Source organism: Mobula birostris, chromosome 9 (genome assembly GCF_030028105.1).
Source record: "Mobula birostris isolate sMobBir1 chromosome 9, sMobBir1.hap1, whole genome shotgun sequence".
NCBI lineage: Eukaryota > Metazoa > Chordata > Chondrichthyes > Myliobatiformes > Myliobatidae > Mobula > Mobula birostris.
The window spans coordinates 5,816,030-5,838,822 of record NC_092378.1 but is presented as its reverse complement, the minus strand read 5'-3'; the positions used below and the strand labels follow the sequence as shown (position 1 = coordinate 5,838,822).

General features: G+C 42.2%; 1 protein-coding gene across 3 annotated transcripts in view; it reads right to left on the bottom strand.

The window, feature by feature from the left end:
• LOC140203305 (protein kinase C-binding protein NELL2-like) overlaps positions 1-22,793 on the bottom strand; it is a 351,554-nt gene that overhangs the window by 201,622 nt on the left and 127,139 nt on the right. For all 3 annotated transcript variants that reach the window (XM_072269319.1, XM_072269321.1, XM_072269320.1), the window contains exon 13: positions 6,782-6,907. In XM_072269319.1, coding sequence (XP_072125420.1) covers positions 6,782-6,907 — 126 coding nt within the window. The remainder of the gene's footprint in view (positions 1-6,781; positions 6,908-22,793) is intronic.

Genomic DNA, 22,793 nt, shown 5'->3' with positions numbered 1-22,793 from the left:
AGTGTCTGCGAGTCCACTGTGGAAATCGAGGGCCCAGTGTCCGCGAGTCCACTGTGGGAATCCAAGGCCCAGTGTCCGTGAGTCCACTGTGGAAATCCAAGGCCCAGTGTCTGTGAGTCCACTATGGAAGTTGAAGGCCCAGTCTCTGCGAGTCCACCATGGAATCAAAGGCCTAATGTCTGTGATTCCAAGTCCACTGGAGGCCCAGAGACAGCCTTTCTTGGGGTTAGAGGACTGTCTGTGTGTATGTGTTGGAACTAAGCAGCTTGTTTTGCTGCTGTTGTGTTCTATGAACATTGTGGATATGCTATGTTGGTGCCAGAATGAGTGCCAACATTTGCGAGCTGCCCTCTGCACATCCCTAGGTGTGTTGGTTGTTAACACAAATGACACATTTCACTGTACGTTTCGATGTATGTGATCAATGAATCGGAATCTGAGTTCCCTGGTATATTTTATAAATAGTCTTTTGCCTGCTGTATTTCATGCTTCTCAAATGGGAATTCCAATCGCTTTCCTGAATGTGAAAATTTCTGTATCACAATTGCATTTTATTGACTGAAATTTCTTACTCGTGAAGCAGTAACAAATACAGCAGCAGGTGGTAAATGTAGTAATCGTTAGATAAGTTGCCAATGAAAACTTAGTATAGCCACAAGCAAACAAGCATAATGATAAATGGGGAACAAATATGTTGAAAGCTTGAACTGAGATCACTGCTCTAGATATTGTTGTGTATTTAATATTTCAGTAATATTTGTGTAATCTTGTAACTATATGTTATTATACTTTATTATATGTTATACTTTGTTGTCACTAATTGGTACTAGAACGTACAATCATCACAGTGATATTTGATTCTGCGCTTCACACTCCCAGATTACAAATATTAAATATTACAGGTATTAAAAATAGTTCAAATTAGTAAATATTAAAAATTTAAATTATAAATCATAAATAGAAAATAGAAAAATGGGAAGTAAGGTTGTGCTAAAAAAACGAGAGGCAGGTCCGGATATTTGGAGGGTACAGCCTAGATCTGGGTCAGGATCTGTTCAGCAGTCTTATCACAGTTGGAAAGAAGCTGTTCCAAAATCTGGCCGCACGAGTCTTCAAGTTCCTGAACCTTCTCCCGGAGGGAAGAGGGACGAAAAGTCTGTTGGCTGGGTGGGTCGTGTCCTTGATTATCCTGGCAACACTGCTCCGACAGCGTGTGGTGTAAAGTGAGTCCACGGACGGAAGATTGGTTTGTGTGATGTGCTGCGCTGTGTTCATGATCTTCTGCAGCTGCTTTCGGTCTTGGACAGGACAACTTCCATACCAGGTTGTGATGCACCCTAGAAGAATGCTTTCTATGGTGCATCTATAAAAATTAGTGAGGGTTTTAGGGGACAGGCCAAATTTCTTTAGTTTTCTCAGGAAGTAAAGGCGCTGGTGGGCCTTCTTTGCAGTGAACTCTGCTTGGTTGGACCAAGTCAGGCCATTTGTGATATTGACCCTGAGGAACTTAAAGCTTTTGACCTGTTCCACTTGCGCACCACCAATGTAAATTGGGTCGTGCGGTCCGCTACTCCTTCTGAAGTCAACAACTAATTCCTTCGTCTTGCTGACGTTGAGGGATAGGGATTGTCTTCGCACTATGCTACCAGGTTCTTAATGTCCTCTCTGTATTCAAACTCATCATTACCCAAGATACGGCCGACAATTAAGCATTCTTGTTTATTTCAAAACCTCATCACAGGGACATCGATGGGATGCAAGACTGGGCTGAGAAGTGGCAGATTGAGTTCAACCCAAATAAGTGTGAGGTGGTTCATTTTGGTAGGTCAAATATGATGGCAGAATACAGTATTAATGGTAAGATTCTTGGCAGTGTGGAGGATCAGAGGGATCTTGGGGTCCGAGTTCATAGGACACTCAAAGCTGCTGTGCAGGTTGACTCTGTGATTCAGAAGGCATACGGTGTATTGGCCTTCATCAACCGTGGGACTGAGTTTAAAAGCCGAGAGGTAATGTTACAGCTATATAGGACCCTGGTCAGACCCCACTTGGAGTACTGTGCTCAGTTCTGGTCACCTCACTACAGGAAGGACGTGGAAACTATAGAAAAGGTGCAGAGGAGATTTACAAGGATGTTGCCTGGATTGGCAAGCATGCCTTATGAGAATAGGTTGAGTGAACTTGGCCTTTTCTCCTTGGAGCAACGGAGGATGAGAGGTGACCTGATAGAGGTGTATAAGATGATGAGAGGCATTGATCGTGTGGATAGTCAGAGGCTTCTCCCCAGGACTGAAATGGCTAATATGAGAGGGCATAGTTTTTAGGTGCTTGGAAGTAGGTACAGAGGAGATGTCAGGGGTAAGTTTTTTACACAGAGAGTGGTGAGTGCGTGGAATGGGCTGCCAGTGATGGTGGTGGAGGCGGATACGACAGGGTCTGTTAAGAGACTCTTGAATAGATAAATGGAGCTTAGAAAAATAGAGGGCTATGGGTAACCCTCAGAAATTCCTAAAGTTAAGTACATATTTGACACAGCATTGTGGGCCGAAGGGTCTGTATTGTGCTGTAGGTTTTCTATATTCTAGGTTATATGTATAAACATGTGAACTGCATGTGTTATGGTGCTACCACATATGTGCACACCTTGCTTAAAGTCAGCTCAGAGTTAGACCCACACTCCTGTGTCTTCCTTTGAGTTAGTTTAATGTTTTAAAGTTACAAAACATAACAGATATGTGTTTGAATTTCCATGGGCTGTTACTACTTTGACAAATGTGCCATACAGTCATGTTTAAATGTAGCAAAATGATTAGAAAACATAGAATTAACAAGTTGATTAAACCTAATGGAATATTGATGAAATTAAATCCCATTAACATTTTCCGTCGGAAGCATGCCCTTCATTTTCACAACCTGGGGTTTAAATCCATGGGGCTTCAGAGAACCTTCAGTGTGAGCTAAGGAGATACCCTAACATGCCTGGCTACATCTTGTGCGAGTGCGTTTCAGTCACTCTCCCGATTTGTTTGTTGGACTGGTTACAATAGCACAGGCTAAAGTTTGCTGTTCCCAAGATGATTCCAATCAACACTGGGGCATTTCACGGATGTATGCTTCTACTCTCTCTATACCCATGCCTCTGTGGCCAGGCACAGCTCAAATGCCATCTATAAGTTTGCTAAAGGCACAACTATTGGCAGAATTACAGATGGTGATGAGAGGGCATACGGGAGCGAGATATGTCAGCTAGTTGAGTGGTGTTGCAGCAATAACTTTGCTCTTAACATAGGTAAGACCAAAGAACTGATTGTGAAGGGCAAGTCTAGGGAACACACATCAGTCCTCATAGAGGGATCAGAAGTAGAAAGGGTGAGCAATTTCATGTTCCTGGGTTTCAACATCTCTGAGGATCTATCCTGGACCCAACATATTGATGTAGCTACAATGAATACAAGAAAGGAGCTATGTATATTTCGTGGGAAGTTTGAGATTTGGTATGTCACCAAAGACACATGAAAATTTCCACAGATGTACTGTGGAGAGCATTTTAACTGGTTGCATCTCCCAGCTCATGCTTTGTTCTCATTGCTACCATCAGGAAGGAGGTACAGGAACCTGAAGGCGCACACTCAACGATTCAGGAACAGCTTCTTCCCCTCTGCCATCCGATTTCTGAATGGACATTGAACCCATGAACACTAACTCACTACTTTATTTTAACTCTTATACTACTTGCTTAATTTAACTATTTAATATACATATTTACTGTAATTCAGTTTTTTTCTGTTATTGTTCAAAGGTCCAATTTGATGTCAGAGAAATGTATACAATATACATCCTGAAATGCTTTTTCTTTGCAACCATCCATGAAAACAGAGGAGTGCCCCAAAGAATGAATGACAGTTAAATATGAGAACCCCAAAGTCCCCCCAGCTCCCCCCTCCTGTGTGTAAGCAGCAGCAAGCAACGATCCCCTCTCGCCCACCATCAAAAATAAGGTGCATCAGTACCGCCACAATTGTGTATTACATTGTAGGGCTGCCACTATGACAACAAAGTGTGGCAGTGATATTAAACCTGATTCTGATTCTCACTGCGTCCAGCACAGGAGAAACAGTAATAGGTCTACAGGAATCACTAACACTGTGCAGATAGACAACGCACAGAAAGAGGCCTTTCAACCCAACATGTCTCTGCAATCATGATGCCAATGTGACCTAAGCCCACCTGCTTGCATGTGGTCCGTCTCATTCTATTCTGTATGTCTATTCATGTTTCTCTCTAAATGCCTCTTAAAATTTGCTTTTGTAGAGATGCAACTCCACCCTGGTTGGTGGGGCAGAAAAATGTTTCTACCAAAGGAGGTGTAACCTCCAAGAGGACCTCAACCTTGTCGTAGGGTTTGGAGGCTTGCGTGCCTCAGTGATGCGGGGAGCTTCGTTGGCTGGAGCCAGGGCTTTATGGTAGGATCACCCATGCCAAAGAGATCAAAAGTAGAGAACCAGACCTAGAGTGGTCCACCAGTTCTCCAAGTTTGTTACAGAAACAGCATTGAAGAATTCTTCTACATCTGTGTGCAATGTTATTCCTGAGTCTTCACCTAGGACTTGCATGACTGACAGGAGTGAAAACCAAGAGGAAGTTACTGACATGGTGAAGGTAGCTCTGAATACCATTGGAGATGGAGGACTTTCATTCCTTCCCCATATGCCAGCGGCATAATGGGCAGTAACGCTTAAAGGAAGTGTAAGGTGCTTCCTCTCTCCGCTAACCTGCAGGTCACCCTTGGGCAAGATGTAGCTCCTACGCAGCCCCCTGATCTGAGTTATGTGAAACCAAAGAATCAGGTGGTGGATGGTTGTATGAGCAGCTGGTGCATATCACAAGTCCTGGTAACGTGATCACTGACGCCAGGCAGAGAATCTCTGAAGAGTATTGATAATGGCTGGGCTCACCCATCTTGTAAAGACACTACCTAGAAGGCAGTGGCAAACTAGTTCTGTAGAAAAATGGGACCACGATCGCCTATGTCATAGAACACAGTACATAATGATGATGATTGTATCTTTCTACCACCTCCCCTGGCAGCAAGTTCCAATTAAATATTTTAAATGAACATTGAACCCTGGTACTTCATTAACGTTCTGTAAAACATTTTCTAGCAGAATACCAGAAGATGTTACGGAATTTATGCTCAATTAATGTTATACCAATGCATTCCTCCTGATATCGTACTCAATTTTCTCACTAATTCCATTAAAAATTTGTTCTTGTTTGTTCTTTTACATTCAAATGAAGGGCTTTTTGTTTGCCTTCAGGGCACCCTGTATTCTATCAGAGAGGAAATAAATTCAACATGTATTGGCTTCTCCCAGTCCCTTGTGACCAAATACCAAGCAGAACATTTACACTGTCATATAGCCCTCAGCCACCTTCCTCACACAGAGAAGAATGTAGTAAGGACTATTTTCTCCTTTACCTCAGTGAGGATAAAGTATTACTTTATTGCTTCCCAACAGATTTCTAACAATACCAATAATAATTTCCATAAGACATCAAAACAGCGAGCTTTTGGTTTCCCCTCAGGAGGGAGAGGGAGGGAGAGGGAGGGAGAGGGAGGGAGAGGGAGGGAGAGGGAGGGAGAGGGAGGGAGAGGGAGGGAGAGGGAGGGAGAGGGAGGGAGAGAGAGGGAGAGAGAGGGAGAGGGAGGGAGAGAGAGGGAGAGAGAGGGAGAGAGAGGGAGAGAGAGGGAGAGAGAGAGGCGGGGGCTTTGGGGGATCTAATGTTTTGCTGTCATTCATTCTTTGGGGTTTTTTCACTCGGTTTCATGGATGTCTGTGAAGAGTAAGGATTTCAGGTTGTATACCATATACATTCTCTGATATTAAGTTGAGCCACTGAACCATTGAGTGCAATAGAGCTATCGAGTCAGCTCCACCATTTGAACGTGGCTGATTTATTTTCACTCTCAACCTTATTATTTTTCCACCCTTTCCCAGATTGTCCAACCATTCTGTAACCACTCATTCTGTCCAGATTTCATGAGGATTGTGTTGTTTGTTGTACATAATCGATAGCTTGATAATAAAAGCAGAATCATTGGCAATGCTGGAAGTCCGTGTACATGATGCCAGCATATGCAACAATGTACTTAAAGTTCAAAATATATTTATGTATTTATTATCAAAAAACATATGTCACTATATACAACCCTGAGTTTCATTTTTGTGGGCATTCTCAATAACTCCATAGAGTTTGTTTTTCTCTCTCTCTCTCTGCACATTGAAGGTCTTTTTCTTGGGTTCTTTTGGGTTTCTTTGTTTAGTGGCTGCCTGTAAGGAGACGAATCTCAAGGTTGTATAATATATACATACTTTGATAATAAATGTACTTTGAGCCTTGAATAATAACCATAACAGAACCAGTGAAAGACCACGCCAACTTGGGCATGGCCTGGTTCTGTATTTCACATTGGTTTGCCAGCTGATACAAACAACTGGAAGTAATATTGTTGGACTGAATGTCAGCCTCTTCATCTATGAACCATCAGTTTATTACATCATAGCATAAACTTTACCAGGGTTCACAACCTTCTTAATGCCATGGACCACATCCATTAAGCAAGGGGTCCATGGACCCCAGTTTGGGAATCCCTGGGAGGGTTAAAAATTTTCAGCTGTTTACATTGTGATACATAGTGGCAAAACTGCAACATTATGCAAACCTGCTTAAAATGCATTTTATAAAATTGGATTATTGTATTCACTAAACACAGTTGTACCTGTACAGGAGTAGTCATCAACTTTAATGTAACCCGTTGTGCAGATACAGGTGTAGGATCCCAGACTGTTGACACAAATAGTATTCTCTCGGCAGTAGTGTTTGTCCTGAGCACACTCATCAATATCTGTGAACGGAAGCAAATTAACAGCAGAGTTAATATAACTACAAGTCACTTAAACATCATCAAAAAGCAAAATCCTGCAGGCATCGGAAATCTGAAATGAAAATAGAAAATGATGGAAGTGGTCGGTAGATATGGAGAGAGGAAAAGACGCCCAATTTCAGGTCTGATGAAGAGTCATCCAATAAAAAAAATAACTTTCTTTCTCCATATATGCTACTTGACCTGCTGAATGTTTCCAGCATTTCCTTTGTTTTATTCAGGACATTATTAGATTAGATTAGATTCAACTTTATTGTCATTGTGCTGAGTACAGATACAAAGCCAATGAAATGCATTTAGCATCTGACCAGAAATGCAAAGAGTAGTGTTATTTACAAAATAACTGCGAATAAAAAAAGTGCTACAGCACACAAATACAAAAGTTCTGAGACAGTCCAATATGGGTGCAATACTGCTCAGCGCTGTGATGTGAGGTTCAGCAGGGTCACAGCCTCAGGGAAGAAGCTCTTCCTGTGTCTGCTGGTGCGGGAGCGGAGGCTCCTGTAGCACCTACCGGATGGGAGGAGAGCAAAAAGTCCATGGTTAGGGTGAGATGCATCCCTGATAATGCTTTTCGCCTTGCCCAGGCAGCATTTATAGTAGATGTTCTCAATGATGGGCAATTGGGTGCCGATTATTGATTCTACTTCAGCCAGCTGATTAACAAGGGGTCAGACTTTGCTGGTGAATGCTCTCAAGTCTTAAACTTATGCACATGAATTCCAAATTCAAACACATCATTTCTGCTGCAGGTTTTAAAGTGCTTTTCTATGAGATATCTGATGACAGAAGTCTATCTTACCAAGATAACCCTGCATATATAATGGAAATTAACTTGCCGAGGCTATAGGGAACAAAAAATAATGGAAAAGGTCATTTCTTTCTTTAAATTTGTATTTTAAATGCCTTTTCATTAATTTAAAATTATTTTATTTTTTAATAGTTTTTGTGTTTTTCATTAAAACTCATGACAGCATGACCATCAGGCAAGGCTGGTGTACGGAAGACTTTGACAAGTCTCGGGAATTTTGAAGGTTGGATTTTTTTCGTGCATTTTTCAAGGCTCTTTGGACACTCGGGGCCTCAACGCCTGACTCTAGTATGCTTTCAAACTGGCTAGATTAGCTCTGCACATCAGCTCAGGCAAGTTCAGCAGAGGGATGTCTTCTGACACTGATTGTCCCTAGCAAGTAAATGACAACAAACTCTACGGCGTCATATACATCCAAAAATAGTTCTGTTTCACGTTATACAGACATTAACACCATTTCACTCATTTTCCATCTTTTTCCTTAATAGGGAGGTCCACTAAAATCTAAATAGTTGCACAAAAAGCAGTAACACATTAGATTTGACCTTGTCTATTACACTCATAGTCATAACAGGTCCTTTGGTCTCACTTGTCAATGCTAACCAAGGTGCCTTCCTAAGATGGTCATTGTCATGTGCTATGTCATATGACATAGGTGAAATCATGGTCTCCCATCTGTCTCTTTCTTCTTACTCCTTTGTCTATCCATGACCATGATTGTTTGTGGCAAACTTTTTTCGACAGAAGTTATTTGTTTATTGCCTTCTTCAGGGCAGTGCCTTTACAAGATGGGTGACCCCAGCCATTATCGATACTCTTCCCAGACTGTCTGTCCGGCATCTATGGCGTCTGTCTGCACCAGCTGCTCATATGACCATCCATCACCTGCTCCCATGGCTTCATGTGACCCTAATATTTGAAATTATCTGTATGAATAGCTTAATGAAGTTTTTCACTGTAGCTTAGTACATTTGAAAATAGTAAACCAATTCCAATTTCTGTTTCTATTTCCAGTGATTGTCAGCAATTGTGACACTTCAAAATCACATCAGACTCCTCTTTAACTGTGTACTTCTGAGTCACGTTATCACCAGTGACAATATTTCTGCATCAAAATGCAAATTAGGTCCCCATGTTCTGAAAAGAGACCTTGATGGGAAACGTCAAGACTTTTTTTAACGGTATTCATCCCTCAGCTGGTCCCAGGTCATGGCTGGGAAACACTTCTGGGGTTCCATTACTTATTTTCTCTACCAATTGTCCAGTAACACAAAATTTAATTAATATGTTCATTCGCGTGCTACAAGGCATGGAAAGCACACAAATAGTGTTCAGTAGCAACCAATACCTTGAACTTCAGAATGGCTGACTACTGTTACAGCAGAGCCGCAAGCAAATCAATCACAAACAAGCCATACAACAGCTATTGTGCGTGTGTCTCCAGCTCTAGAGAATCTCTAGTGCTTTTGCCAGAAACAAAAATATTCAATTTATATTTGAGGCTAATAGTTGCACCATCTCACTTATGGAATTAAAATAGAAAATGCTGGGAGGTAGGGCAGCATTCAAAGAAAGAGTAAGTGTATCACAAACAAGAGAAAATCTGCAGATGCTGGAAATCTGAGCAACACATACAAAATGCTGGAGGAACTCAGCAGGCCAGGCAGCATCTAGGAAAAGAGTACAGTCGACGTTTGGGCCAAAACCTTTCGCCAATCCTGCCAAAGCTTTCAGCCGAAACGTTGACTGTACTCTTTTTCCTGTGCTGCTGAGTTCCTCCAGCATTTTATGTGTGTTGCTTGAGTAAATGTATTAGGTGGGCTGTTTTTGAAATTAAAAAAGTTAGACAATTAATCTATTCTAAGAACACAGGCAGGGAAAGGAGGCAAAGAAAAATCAAAATGGGAATTCTGCGATGAGAGACAAATAAAATAGATTCATCACCATCATCATTATGTGCCATGTCATAAAACTTGGGCAATCAAAGTCTTACCCATGACCATGATTGTTCTCAGCAAATTTTTCGAGAGAAGTGGTTTACCATTGCTTTCTACAATAAATTAAAATGGCTATAGTTATATTGCAATTTTCATGAAACATCCAAGAAACTCCTGGGAATATTATCAAACATAAAGTTGAGACTTTATAAGGCACTGTGAGACCTCACTTGGAGTATTGTGAGCAGTTTTGGGCGTCTTATCTAAGAAAGGATGTGCTGACATTGGAGAGGACTCAAAGGAGATTCACAAAAATGATTCTGGGATTGAAAATCTTATCATACAAGGAGCATATTTTGGCTTTGGGACTGTACTCACTGGAATTCAGAAGAACAAGGGAGGATCTCTTTGAACATTGAAAGGCCTCGATAGGGTAGATGTGGAGAGGATGTTTCCTCTGGTGGGGGACCAGAGGACACCCATTTAGAATGAGGAGTTTCTTTAGCCTGAGAGTGGCGAATCTGTGGAATTTGTTGCCACAGGCGATAGTGGAGGCCAAGTCATTGGGTGTATTTAAGGCAGAGGTTGATAGGTTCTTGATTAGTCAGGGCATGAAGGGATATGGGGAGAAGGCAGGAGATTGGGGCTGAGAGGGAAATGGAACAGCCATAATGAAAAGGCGGAGTAAATTCAATTGGTCAAATAGCCTAATTCTGTTCCTATATCTTATGGTCTTATAAAAGTGACAAGAAGATAGACCACAAAGATACCACAAATGACAACAGCTGACTAACAGCTCATTGTTATCACTATTTATGATGTTGCACACCATCATCCCTCTCCAGGACCCAACTGAATCACAGCTCTTTGCTTTCACTTCTCCTTCCTCCTGTTCCTGCCATAACCCTCAATTAAAAATATCAAACTGACAATTATTATGAGGAGTGATTGACAAGTTTGTGGCCTAAGGTAGAAGGAGTCAATTTTAGAAAACCTAGCACATTTATTTTTCAACATAGTCTCCTCCTACATGTACACACTTAGTCCAGCGATCGTGGAGCATACGGATCCTTCTTTGTAGAAGTGGTCCACAGCAGGGGTGATTGATAAGTTCTTGCCCTAGGGTAGAAGGAGATGAGTTATTAACTTCAAATTTTCTGCATTATCACTCAAAGAGTTGAACTGCACGTGCATGTAACGAGAGTGTCTTGGACCTCCAGGTGGTCCACAGCAGGGGTGATTGATAAGTTCGTGACCTAAGGTAGAAGGAGATGAGTTATACGGTTCTCGTTACATGCACGTGCAGTTCAATTCTTTGAGTGATTATGCAGAAAATTGGAGGAATGGTCAAAAAAGTGGCAGGTGGAATACAGTGTTGGGAAATATATGATCATGCATTTTGGTAAAAGAAACAATAGTGTGGACTATTATCTAAATGGGGAGAAGGTTCAAATATCAGAGGTCAAGATAGACTTAGGAGTCCTCGTGCAAGACTCCCAGAAGGTTAATTTACAGGTTGAGTCTTTGGTAAAGAAGGCAAATGTATTGTCGGCATTTATTTCAAGGGGAATAGAATATAAAAGCAAGGAGATAATGCGGAGCCTTTATAAGACACTAGTCAAGCTGCACTTGGAGTAGTGTCAACAGTTTTGGGCGCCATACTCAGAAAGGATGTGTTGTCATTGAAGAGAGTCCAGAGGAGGTTCACAAGGATGATTCCAGGACTGAAGGGGTTAACATATGAGGAGCGTTTGGCAGCTTTGGGCCTGTACTCACTGGAATTTAGAAGAATGCAGGGGGATCTCATTGAAACCTACTGAATGTTGAAAGGACTCAATAAGGAGGATGTAGAGAGGATATTTCTTCTGGTAGAGGTATCCAGAACCAAGGGCACAGCCTCTAAATTGAGGGGTGACCTATTAGAACAGAGGTAAGGAGGAACTTTTTTAGCCAGAGGGTGGTGAATCTGAGGAATGCTCTGCGCCAGTCTGCAGTGGAGGCCAAGTCCATGGGTATATTTATGGTGGAATTTGATCGTTTCCTGTTCAGTCAGGGCATCAAAGGATATGGAGAGAAGGCAGGTGGATGGAATTGAGTGGGATCCAGGATCAGCCATGATGGAATGGCGGAACAGACTCGATGGGCGGAATGTCCTAATTCTGCTCCTATGTCATATGGGTCTGTGGACCCCAGGATGTGAACTTCTGTTCTATATAATCCCTTTAGAATTGTTAAAAATGGCATTCTCATCTCCTTTATCCTTCTTTTCTCTAGTCATAATATACCCGCTGTTTCTTGATTGAATATTTCTCATTCTGAGTATTGTATACCTCAAGTGTTGCATCCATTATATCAAACATTCAATAGCAAAAGCACAATTGAAAGTTAATGAACATCTCAGATCACAAATCGTTAGGATCATTAACCATGCATACAAAATTGTAAGCAAGAGGATTCTCAGCTGTGAAAAATAACATCTATTTCCTTTTCTTCATTTGGTGCAAAGATATTACAGAAATAATTCATAACTTTCTTAGTGAAAGTTTATTGACCTGAAATGTTAAATCTCTTTTTCTCTCTCTAATAATACTGTCCAATTTGCAATGAAGGTCCTCTGTCTCTGGCAGAGTTCAGGTTCTCCTTCATTAGCTTTTCTTGGTTTTCACTACTTTCAGTTATGCAAGTCCCATTCAGATGTAGAAAGATTCTTCATTGCTGTTAGCCCTGAGCTGAACCCCCGAAGTCCTGGAGGACCAGTGGACAACTCTTAATCTGTTCTGTACCCTTTGACCTGATCAGCTTGGGTGACCCCACCAAGAACTAAAGCATAAAGCCCTGACTCCAGCCGACATAGGTCTCTGGCACTGAGGTGAAGTCAAGTTACAACCTGGTTAATTCATTCCATATAATATGAAGAAAAGAGAGGTGACAGAGGATTCAGTGTCGGCTCGATAACATCCCAGCTGCAGTACTGAAGTCCAATGCTCTAAAATTAAAACTACATACATCTCCAACCAAGTTCAAGTACAGTTACAACATTGCAAGTCATATGGCTAATTGCTTCCCAACCTGTCTAATTATCAGCAAAGTTATAGAAGTGGTTTTCACCGGCATCAACAAACAGCACTTACTCACCAACAACCTGTTTGCAGGTGCCCAGTTTGAGTTATGCCAAACCTTGAGTTCTGAGGTCCAGACCTCATGACACCTTTGGTTCAAATGCAGGGCAAAGGGTGCAGGGTAGTGTAGCCGTTAACATAACATTTTACAATGCCAGCGAGGGGGGTTCCGTTCCTGCTGCTGTCTGAAAGGAGTTTGTATGTTTTTCCCGTGACCACCTGGGTTTCTTTCGGGTGCTCCAGTTTCCTCCCACATTCCAGAGATGTACAGGTAAGTTGTGGCCATGCTCTGTCGGTGCATCAGCTGGAAAAATGAGCTAAAAACGGTGGATGGGATTTAAGATGAGGACACAGCCACAGCCTCATACCCCAGTGAGATGCTGTCCCAGCATGCAAAGTCAGCTGTGGTGGACTGGGCGGATGAGATCTACAGTGAGATCCAACGACCAGGAAGGAGGTACTGTGGAAGACAGCGGAAGGCATGACAAGGCACAGAATAAGTCAAGCTCATCCACTGCAATCAGGGAAGATGCCAGTTTGTGATATTTGTTCGTAGCATGGGACCCGGACTTCTGAAGTCAACAGAGTGGAGCTGCCCAGTGCAGCAGCTTTTTCACATTCTCTTCCACACATCTGTCGTCGTTGGACACAATAGACAACCACCAACCTCACCAACATCCCTAAAGGTATGGGTGGGTAGGGTCAGGAAATTTTGGGAGGGAAGAGATTTTATTCATGTTTGCAAAACATTTGTTTGATGAAGGAACAACAGAGTATGACTAGTACACTGTTAATCTTAATTCGTATTTAAATGCAATTCAGAGAACTGAAGGACTAACATCCCAACAAGAATAGTAACAAAGATAATGGAATATTCATTCAAAAGATAATGGAATATTCATTCAAAGACAAGTTAAAAAAATACCTAGAAACCAATGATCAAAGTATAAACTGTACAGGTTTTGAAAGGAAATGCTGTGCTAATTTGACATTGAGTTCTTTGTAGAAGTTTGCTCTTTCATTATGCGTCATGTTATATGACACAGGTGATCGTGGTCTTTCCATGACCACGATTGTCCTTGGCAAATTTTTCAACAGAAGTGGTTTGCCATTGTCTTCTTCTGGGCAGTGACTTTACAAAATGGATGACCCCAGCCATTATTAATACTTGTCAGAGATTTTCTGCCTTGCCTCTGGTCACATAACCAGGACTTGTGATATTCACCGGCTGCTCATATGACCATCCACCACCTGATCCCATGGCTTCACGTGACTGTGATCGGGAGCTAGGCAGGTACTACACCTTGCACAAGGGTGACCTGCAGACTAGCAGAGGGAAGGAGCATCTTATACCTCCTTCGGTAGAAACATATCTCCACCCTGCCACCCTTTGTAGAGGCAACAATGGATAAAGAAGCAGATATAATATTTTTTAATTCTCAGAGTCCTTCAACCATGAATATGCTCGCAGAACATGGAGCTGGGCGTAGAGAACAAAATTTTCAGAATAAATACCACGCTGCCCTCGAAACACAACACCGTGACATTTAAGGGACAACTGCTCGGATTAACTAAAGGTCAGAAGTGATATTCCTCAGGGATCAGTTCCAGCAATGTTTATAGACAATTTACACTAATGATTTGGACTCGGGCATCCATTCTAAATTTGCAGATGACATCAGATTGGGTAGTGAAGTTAAAACTGAAAACATGTTTAAAAAAGAAATCAGGAATATAATTAGTAAGTTCTCAGAATTCTTACTTGCTTAAAATATAGAGAAGGAGGAGGTGGCACATTTTGTAGAGGAGTTCCAGTCAAGTTTTAAAATAGCAGAAAAGGAACAAGGGGTGCTATGTATTTATATTTCAGTATTATATGGGGCAACACAGTAGTGTAGTAGTTAGCGCAATGTTTTACAGTGCAAGCGACCGCGGCTCAATTCCACTGCTGCCTATAAGGAGTTTGTACGTTCTCCCTGTGACCATGTGGGTTTCCTCCAGCAGTTCTGGCTTCCTACCACGATCCAAAGACGTACCAGTTGGTAGGTTAATTGGTCATTGTAAAATGTCCTGTAATTATATGTATGTATATACACATACATACACACACATATACCGTACCTGTAAAAAGTATTCACTCCCTTCAAGTCAGTAATTTTTGATGCACGTTTGTTAGTAATTACAGCCTTGAGTCTGTGTGGATAGGTCTCTGTAAGTGTTGCACATCTGGACACTGCAAATTTTCCCTATTCTTCTTTACAAAACTGCTCAAGCTCCATTGGATTGCATGGGGATTGTGAATGAACAGCTACAAATTCTCAATTGGATTGAAGCCTGGACTCTGACTTGGCCACTGCAGGACATTAATTTTGTTGTTTTTAAGTCATTCTTGGGTAACTTTGGCTTTATGCTTGGGGTTATTGTCTTACTAGAAAACAAATCTTCTCCCAAGTTGCAGTTCTCCTGCAGACTGCATTAGGTTTTCCTCTAGGGTTTCCCTGTATTTTGCTGCATTCATTTTACCCTTCATCTTCACAAGCCTTCCAGGGCCTGCTGCAGTGAAGCATCCCCACAGCATGATGCAGCCACCATCATGCTTCACGGGAGGGATGGTGTGTTTTTGATGATGTGCAGTGTTCGGCTTATGCCAAACATAGCTTTAAGTCTGATGGCCAAAAGCTCAATTTTGCTTTCATCAGACCATAGAGCCTTCTGCCAGCTGACTTCAGAATCTCCAACATGCCTTCTGAAAAACTCCAGCCAAAATTTCATGTGAGTTTTTTTTCCAACAGTGGCTTTCTCTTTGCCACTCTCTCCCATTAAGCTGCGACTGGTGAAGCACCTGGGCAACAGTTGTTGTATGCACAGTCTCTCCCATCTCAGCCACTGAAGCTGGTAATTCCTCCAGAGATGTCACAGGTCCCTTGATGGCCTTCTTCACTAGTCCTCTTCTTGCATGGTTACTCAGTTTTTGAGGATGGCCTGCTCTAAGCAGATTTACAGTTGTGCCACATTCTTATTATTTTTGATGATTGACTTATCTGTACTCCAAGAGATATTCAGTGACTTGAATATTTTCTTGTATCCATCTCCTTCTTTCTTGTATCCAAATACACCTTCGAGATACAGGTGTATTTTTACTACTATCAATTGAAACTCCTTTTCTGCACATAGGTCTCCAAAAACAGATCTCAAGTTAACTAATATGTGACTTCTAAAACCAACTGGCTGCACTAAAAGGGGTGAATATTTATGCAATCAATTATTTTGTGTTTTATATCTGTATTTAATTTAGATCACTTTGTAGAGATCAGTTTTCACTTTGACGCAAAAGAGTCTTTTTCTGTTGATCAGTGTCAAAAAAGCCAAATTAAATCCACAGTGATTCAATGTTGTAAAGATTGAAAAATCACAAGCAGTGAGAAGTGAAGTAACTGACTAGGAAGGAACACACTCAAAGATATATTTCTAGAGGAACAGAACTAAAAAGGCAGTGCTGGCCTGGAGAAACGTGTATTATAACTTTGGTAAGCGCAAATATTATGAATCTCTGGAACAGAAGTATATAAAGTTGTTGATACAAAAGATTAAGGTCAAAATTGAAAGTTTGTACAAATTAGGAGTGAACTAGTGGGGCATTTCTCTCAGAACGAGTCAGTTGAGTGGAGGCCTGCTGGAGATTTGATAAGACAACACGTAGGAAACCCAGGAAACAAGGTGGCATATGCAAACTCCACACAGACAGCAATGGAGGTCAGGACTGAATCTTGTTACTGGAGCTGTAAGGCATCAGCTCTGCCTGCTACAAATGTGCCACACACAAGGAGAGATTTTATATTGATTGATTTATTGAGATACAGCATGGAATAGGCCCTTCTGGCCCTTCGAGCCACACTGCCCAGTAATCCCCTGACTTAATCCTAGCCTAATCACAGGACAATTTACAATGACCAGCTAATTTACCAGCAGTAGGTCTTTGGATTGTGGGAGGAAACCAGAGCACCTGGAGGAAACCCACGCAATCACAAGGAGAACATACAAACTCCTTACAGGCAGCAGCGAGAATTGAACTTGGATCACTGGTACTATAAAGCATTGTGCTAATCACTACACTACCGTGCTGCCCAAGAATACAAAGAATATAAAGAATATAGAGTGTGGAACACCCAACACAATGGGCAATTGAGGTAAACAGCATAGATACACAGATGAAAGCTAAATGAACACATGAGAAGGAAATGAAAAGAATCTGTAGTGGCTTGGATATGTGAAGCATAAAACAAACTGCAGGAGGAACTCAATATGTCAGTCAGCATCTGTGGATGAAACTGAACAATATATGTTTCAGATCAAGACCTTTCACCTGGATGGAAAAAGCAGTACAGATGAAGAGTCAACTCACAAAGTCTACTGTCCATTTCAATTCACAGATGCTGCCTAAACCATGGAGATCCTCCTGAAGGTTTTTTTTCCCCTCTCTTCTGCTCCAAATTCCGGCACCCTCAGTATTGTGTGTTTCTATCTGAAGTATACAGTAAATACTGACCTCAAATATTAGAAGTCAGCTTTCTCATTCAGTGCTGTAGACTCCACACAGCCCAGCTGGTTTCTGTACTTCATTCTATCCTCTATATTTCACTATCTTCTACATTCTAGGATTTCAGCATTTATACTCTCAGTATTCAGTCAAGATCAGGATTCTGCTCAAGTAAAATATGACTTTGCCTTTGTAAATGTTTGCTATATTAAGCAAAGAAGTATTTCACTGGAGTCTGATGTTCTTATGAAATATATACATCACAATCAAAATTCCACAAAAATGCAAACCAAGCCTTTCCTCTGACATAGCCCACTGGTTTTCTGTCACCCAGGGGCCTATCTAAGAGTTTCTCAAATGCCCCTAAAAGACCCAGGTTCAGCTCCCACATTGACTGTAAGGAGTTTGTATGTTCTTCTCTTGACCATGTGGATTTCCTCCGGGTGCTCCAGTTTGCTCCCACATTCCCAAGATGTACGGTTTTAAGTCGCCACAGTTGCGTATCGGCTGGCACGACGCTATTACAACACAGGTCAGTCTGGCGTTCGGAGTTCAATTCCAGTGCCGTTCTGTGAGGAGTCTCTGTGGAATGCGTGGGATTTCCCCCGGCTGCTGTGGTTCACTCCCACAGTCCAAAGACATGCCCGGTAGGTTAATTGGTCGTTGCAACTTGTTCCATGATTAGGTAAGGGTTAACGATGTTTGTCGGGGGTTGTTGGGGTGGCACGGCTGAAAGGGCTGGAAGAGCCTCCTCTGTGCTATCTCAGTAAATAAATAATGACATTTGATTTTAAGTTATTAATTGAAGTCAAAATTTTAGTGAGTATTTTTTCCCCATATATACAGTTTTCAACATAGAGCATTGGTATTAATAGACGTTAGGTCAAGGGCTCTTTGGAGCTTCTGCTGTTACATGCATGGTGGTGGGGGGGGGGGGAGGTTGGGGTGGTTGGTCCTCCTGCTTGTGCAAGGGGAGGGGAGGATGGGCGGGGGCTTCAATGTTTCTATCATTCACTCTATTGGGTTTCTTGTTTCGTGGATGTCTGTGAAGAGTACAAGTTTCAGGTTGTATACTGTATACGTACTCTGATATTAAATGAACCTTTGGCAGAGAGAGAGCGCTACTCCTGGCTTCTATGTTTGCTTTGATATTATCATTTATTTCCTCGTCAGGGTTTGAATGTTGAAAGGGCATTTTCATAAATGTGTTGCCAGAGGCTGAAACTCGAGTTTACAATGAATGGAGGGCTAGAACAACAAGCCAGAAATTTACATTTATGTATCTTGTTATTGTTGTGCTTATCACAAAACATGTCCGGTGAATTATTATGAAATGTACTGATCGACTTCAGGCAAATACAAGCATTTTATAAATGGCAAGACTCCATAAATTATACTGAAATACTGTAGCAATAATTCTGCCTGTGTTGAGTCGGAGAGGAATGCACAGGTCGATTCCAGAAGAACATCTCACTATTCTTTGAATCTTTTGGCATTCAATGCACCATTGTAACAGACAAGTACAACCTTAGCTTAGTGTCAAGGGATGGTACATCTAATAAAGCAATATGCCTTCAATAATGAACAAACAAATTGCAAATTACATGCCCAGATCATAGTAGCTTCAATCACAAGCCTCCAGTTTAGAGGATATGACACTCAAAAATTAAAGCAAGGTTGGGAATGATCTTGGTTCCTGGGTCCTCAACACTCGAACAGTGTTATCGTGACTGCATTTCAGAAGTACGACATTGACTCTAAGGCACTCAGATGATGGGAAATATTATTAGGTGTATTTCTGTATTATTCCTCACAGTTTCTCCTAGAATCATAGAAAAGTACAGCCAGAAACAGGTCCTTCGGCCTATCTAGTCCGTGCCAAATTATTTCTCTGTTACTTATTAGCTTCATCAAGAAATACAATACAACCTCAACATCTGCAGATTTTCTGTATTATTGTCTGAATAATCTGCTATTACTTCCTGCTCCTTTTTTATTTTATGGAGATACAGGATGGAATGGGCCCTAAACACAAAATACTCTGCAGATGCTGGGGTCAAAGCAACACTCACAACACGCTGGAGGAACTCAGCAGGTCGGGCAGCATCTGTAGAAAAGATCAGTCAACATTTCGGGCCGGAACCCTTCGTCAGGACTGAAGAGGGAAGGAGCAGAGGCCCTATAAAGAAGTGGGGGGGGAGGGTGGGAAGGAGAAGGCTGGTAGGTTCCAGGTGAAAAACCAGTAAGGGGAAAGATAAAGGGGTGAGGGAGGGGAAGCAGGGAGGTGATAGGCAGGAAAGGTGAAGAAAGAATAGGGCAAAAACACAATGGGTAGTAGAAGGAGGCGGAACCATGAGGGAGGTGATAGGCAGCTGGGGGAGGGGGCAGAGTGACATAGGGATAGAGGAAGGGAGGGGGAGGGAATTACCGGAAGTTGGAGAATTCTATGTTCATACCAAGGGCCTGGAGACTACCCAGACGGTATATGAGGTGTTGCTCCTCCAACCTGAGTTTAGCCTCATCATGGCAGTAGAGGAGGCCATGTATGGACATATCTGAATGGGAGTGGGAAGCAGAGTTGAAGTGGGTGGCTACTGGGAGACCCTGTCTGTTGTGGTGGACAGAGCGGAGGTGCTCAACAGGGGACAGGAGCGGGCAGAAACTATGGGTCTACCGGGACAGTCAGGCTTGTGGATCTTGGGGAGGAGGTAAAACCGAGCGGTACGGGGTGTGGGAATTATGAGTTTAGTGGCTGAGGATGGAAGGTCTCCGGAGTTGATAAGGGCGGTGATGGTACGAGAGACAATGGTTTGATGTTTTTTGGTGGGCTCCTGTTCTAGGGGTAAGTAAGAGGTGGTGTCAGAGAGCTGCCGTTTGGCCTCAGTGAAGGAGGTGGGGTAGGAGCAGGCAGAAACTATGGGTCTACCGGGATAGTCGTGGGACAAGAGCAGGCAGAAACTATGGGTCTATGGGCCCTTCTTGTCTTTTGAGCCGTGCTGCCCAGTAATTCCCCGATTTAATCCTAGCCTAAGGAAGCGACAATTTACAATGACTAATTAATCTGCCAATCAGTAGGTCTTTTGGCGTGTGGGAGGAAACTGGAGCACCCAGAGGAAACCCACACCGTCACGGGGAGAATGTAAAAACTCCTTAGGGGCAGTGGCCGGGTCCTTGGTAAAGCATTGTGCTGACCACTACACTACCATGCCGCCCAGTCTGAGGAAGAATTCTTCAGGATGAGAAAGAAGTAACTGGGGTACCCCCTGCTAATATTTATACTGGCTTGCTCTTAGCCAAAAATATTTCACGCAGGAGTAGAAATTTGCCTCCTTGACAAAATTGAGGGGAAAAAAAAGAGGAAAAAAACTCAGATGTTATAAATTACCCCTTATCAGTGCTTATAAGACCATAAGACAAAGGAGCAGAAGTAGGCCATTTGGCCCATCGAGTCTGCTCCGCCATTTTATGGCACTGTACAAGCACACAATATTGCAGATTACTGCTCTGCAACATTCTGGGCTGCAGAAAGTGTGGCAAATGCTTAATGGAACTGTTCTAGATCCTAACTCCTGTTGAAGGATCCCGCTGTAATCGTGTCGTATAACAGGAGACCAGATCATCAGCAATCCTTATCTTGCTGTGCTGTTACTTGTAGCTTGTTCTTAGTTTAATCAAGGTGCTCCTTGTTAGTTTCTGTGTTGTTCCGGCCATATAAAATGTCTTTGCACTACCTAAGAGCCAGCAGTGCAAAGCGACATGCTTGCATTGCGGTCAACATAACTCAATTATGGCAGCAGCTGTAAGATCAAGGTTCAACTTCTGTTGCTGTATGTAAAGACATCGTACGTTCTCCCCATGATTGCGTGGGTTTTGTCCGGGTGCTCCAGCTTCCTCCCACAATCCAGAGACTTATGGTTATGGTTAGTGACTTGCAGGCATGTTATGTTGGCACTGGAGATGCAGTAACACCTTACTGATTTGATTTGATGCAAATGACGCATTTCACTCTAATACATACATTTCACCGTACATGATATATAGAGCAAATCTTTCAAAACTAATCCTTCATTTCTAGCTGTGCATTCTGATCTTAAATTACTTGTATTATGCTGAGAAGGCACAAGTGCTGCATCTCCTGCATTGCAATGACACACTAATGCAAGCTTGAATAATTTTAAACATGCATATATATTTTAGAAAAGGTTTCTGTGATACCAGTAGGAACAAAAGGCTCCTCTGACTCCAAATTTGCTGCAAATTTTCAAACAAAGCTCAATTCCTTTCCTGGAATCATAGACAATGCCTACCTTTTTAAGATGCTCTCTAAAACCAATGTCTTAATCGAACTTTCATTCGTCCACCTCAATATATCTTGTGTGGCTCAGCATCAAGATTGATTTGATAATGCTGCTTATGGAATACAGTGTCATGAAGTGTGCAATCATTCGCTTTGGGAGAAGACGAAAAAGCATACACGATTTTCTAATGGAGAGAAAATTCAAAAAGCTGACATGCAAAGGAACTTGGGAACTCTCATGCTGCATTCCCTAAAAGGTTCATTTGCAGGTTGAGTCAGTTGCAAGGAAGGCAAATGTGATGTTATTATTCATTTCAAGAGGACTAGAATGTAAAAGCAAAGATGTAATGTTGAGGCCTCAGTTGGAGTATTGTGAGCTGTTTTGTGCCCCTTATCTAAGAGAGGATTTGCTAACTTTGGAGAGGGTTCAAAGGAGATTCAGGAGAATGACTCTGGGACTCTTGGCTCTATAAGGCACTCGTGAGACCACATTTGGGGTATTCCATGCAGTTTTGGGCTCCTTATTTTAGAAAGGATATACTTACATTGGAGAGGGTTCAGAGAAGATTCAAATGAATGACTCCAGGAATGAAAGGGTTACTGTATGAGGAACGTCTGGCAGCTCTTGGTCTGTATTCCTTGGACTTCAGGAGAATGAGGGGGGGATGTCACAGAAACATTCCAAATGTTAAAAGGCCTGAACAGATTAGATATGGCAAAGTTATTTCCCATGGTGGGGGATTCTAGGACAAGAGGGCATGAATTCAGGGTTGAAGGACGTCCATTTAGAACTGAGATGTGGGGAAATAACTTTAGTCAGATAGTGGTAAACCTGTGAAATTTGTTGCCTCGAGCAGCTGTGGAGGCCAAGTCATTGGGTATATTTACGGCAGAGATAGATAGGTTCTTGATTAACCAGGGCATCAATGGGTATGGGGTGAAGGCAGGGGGTGGGGATGACTGGAAGAATTGGATCATCCCATGATTGATTGGCGGAGCAGACTCGATGGGTCAAATGGCCTACTTCTGCTCCTATATCTTATGGTCATATGGATTGAAAGGATTGTCATATTAGGAGTGTTTGATGCCTCTGGGTGTCTGCTTACTGGAATTCAAAAGATTGAGGGGTGACCTCCTTGAAACCTA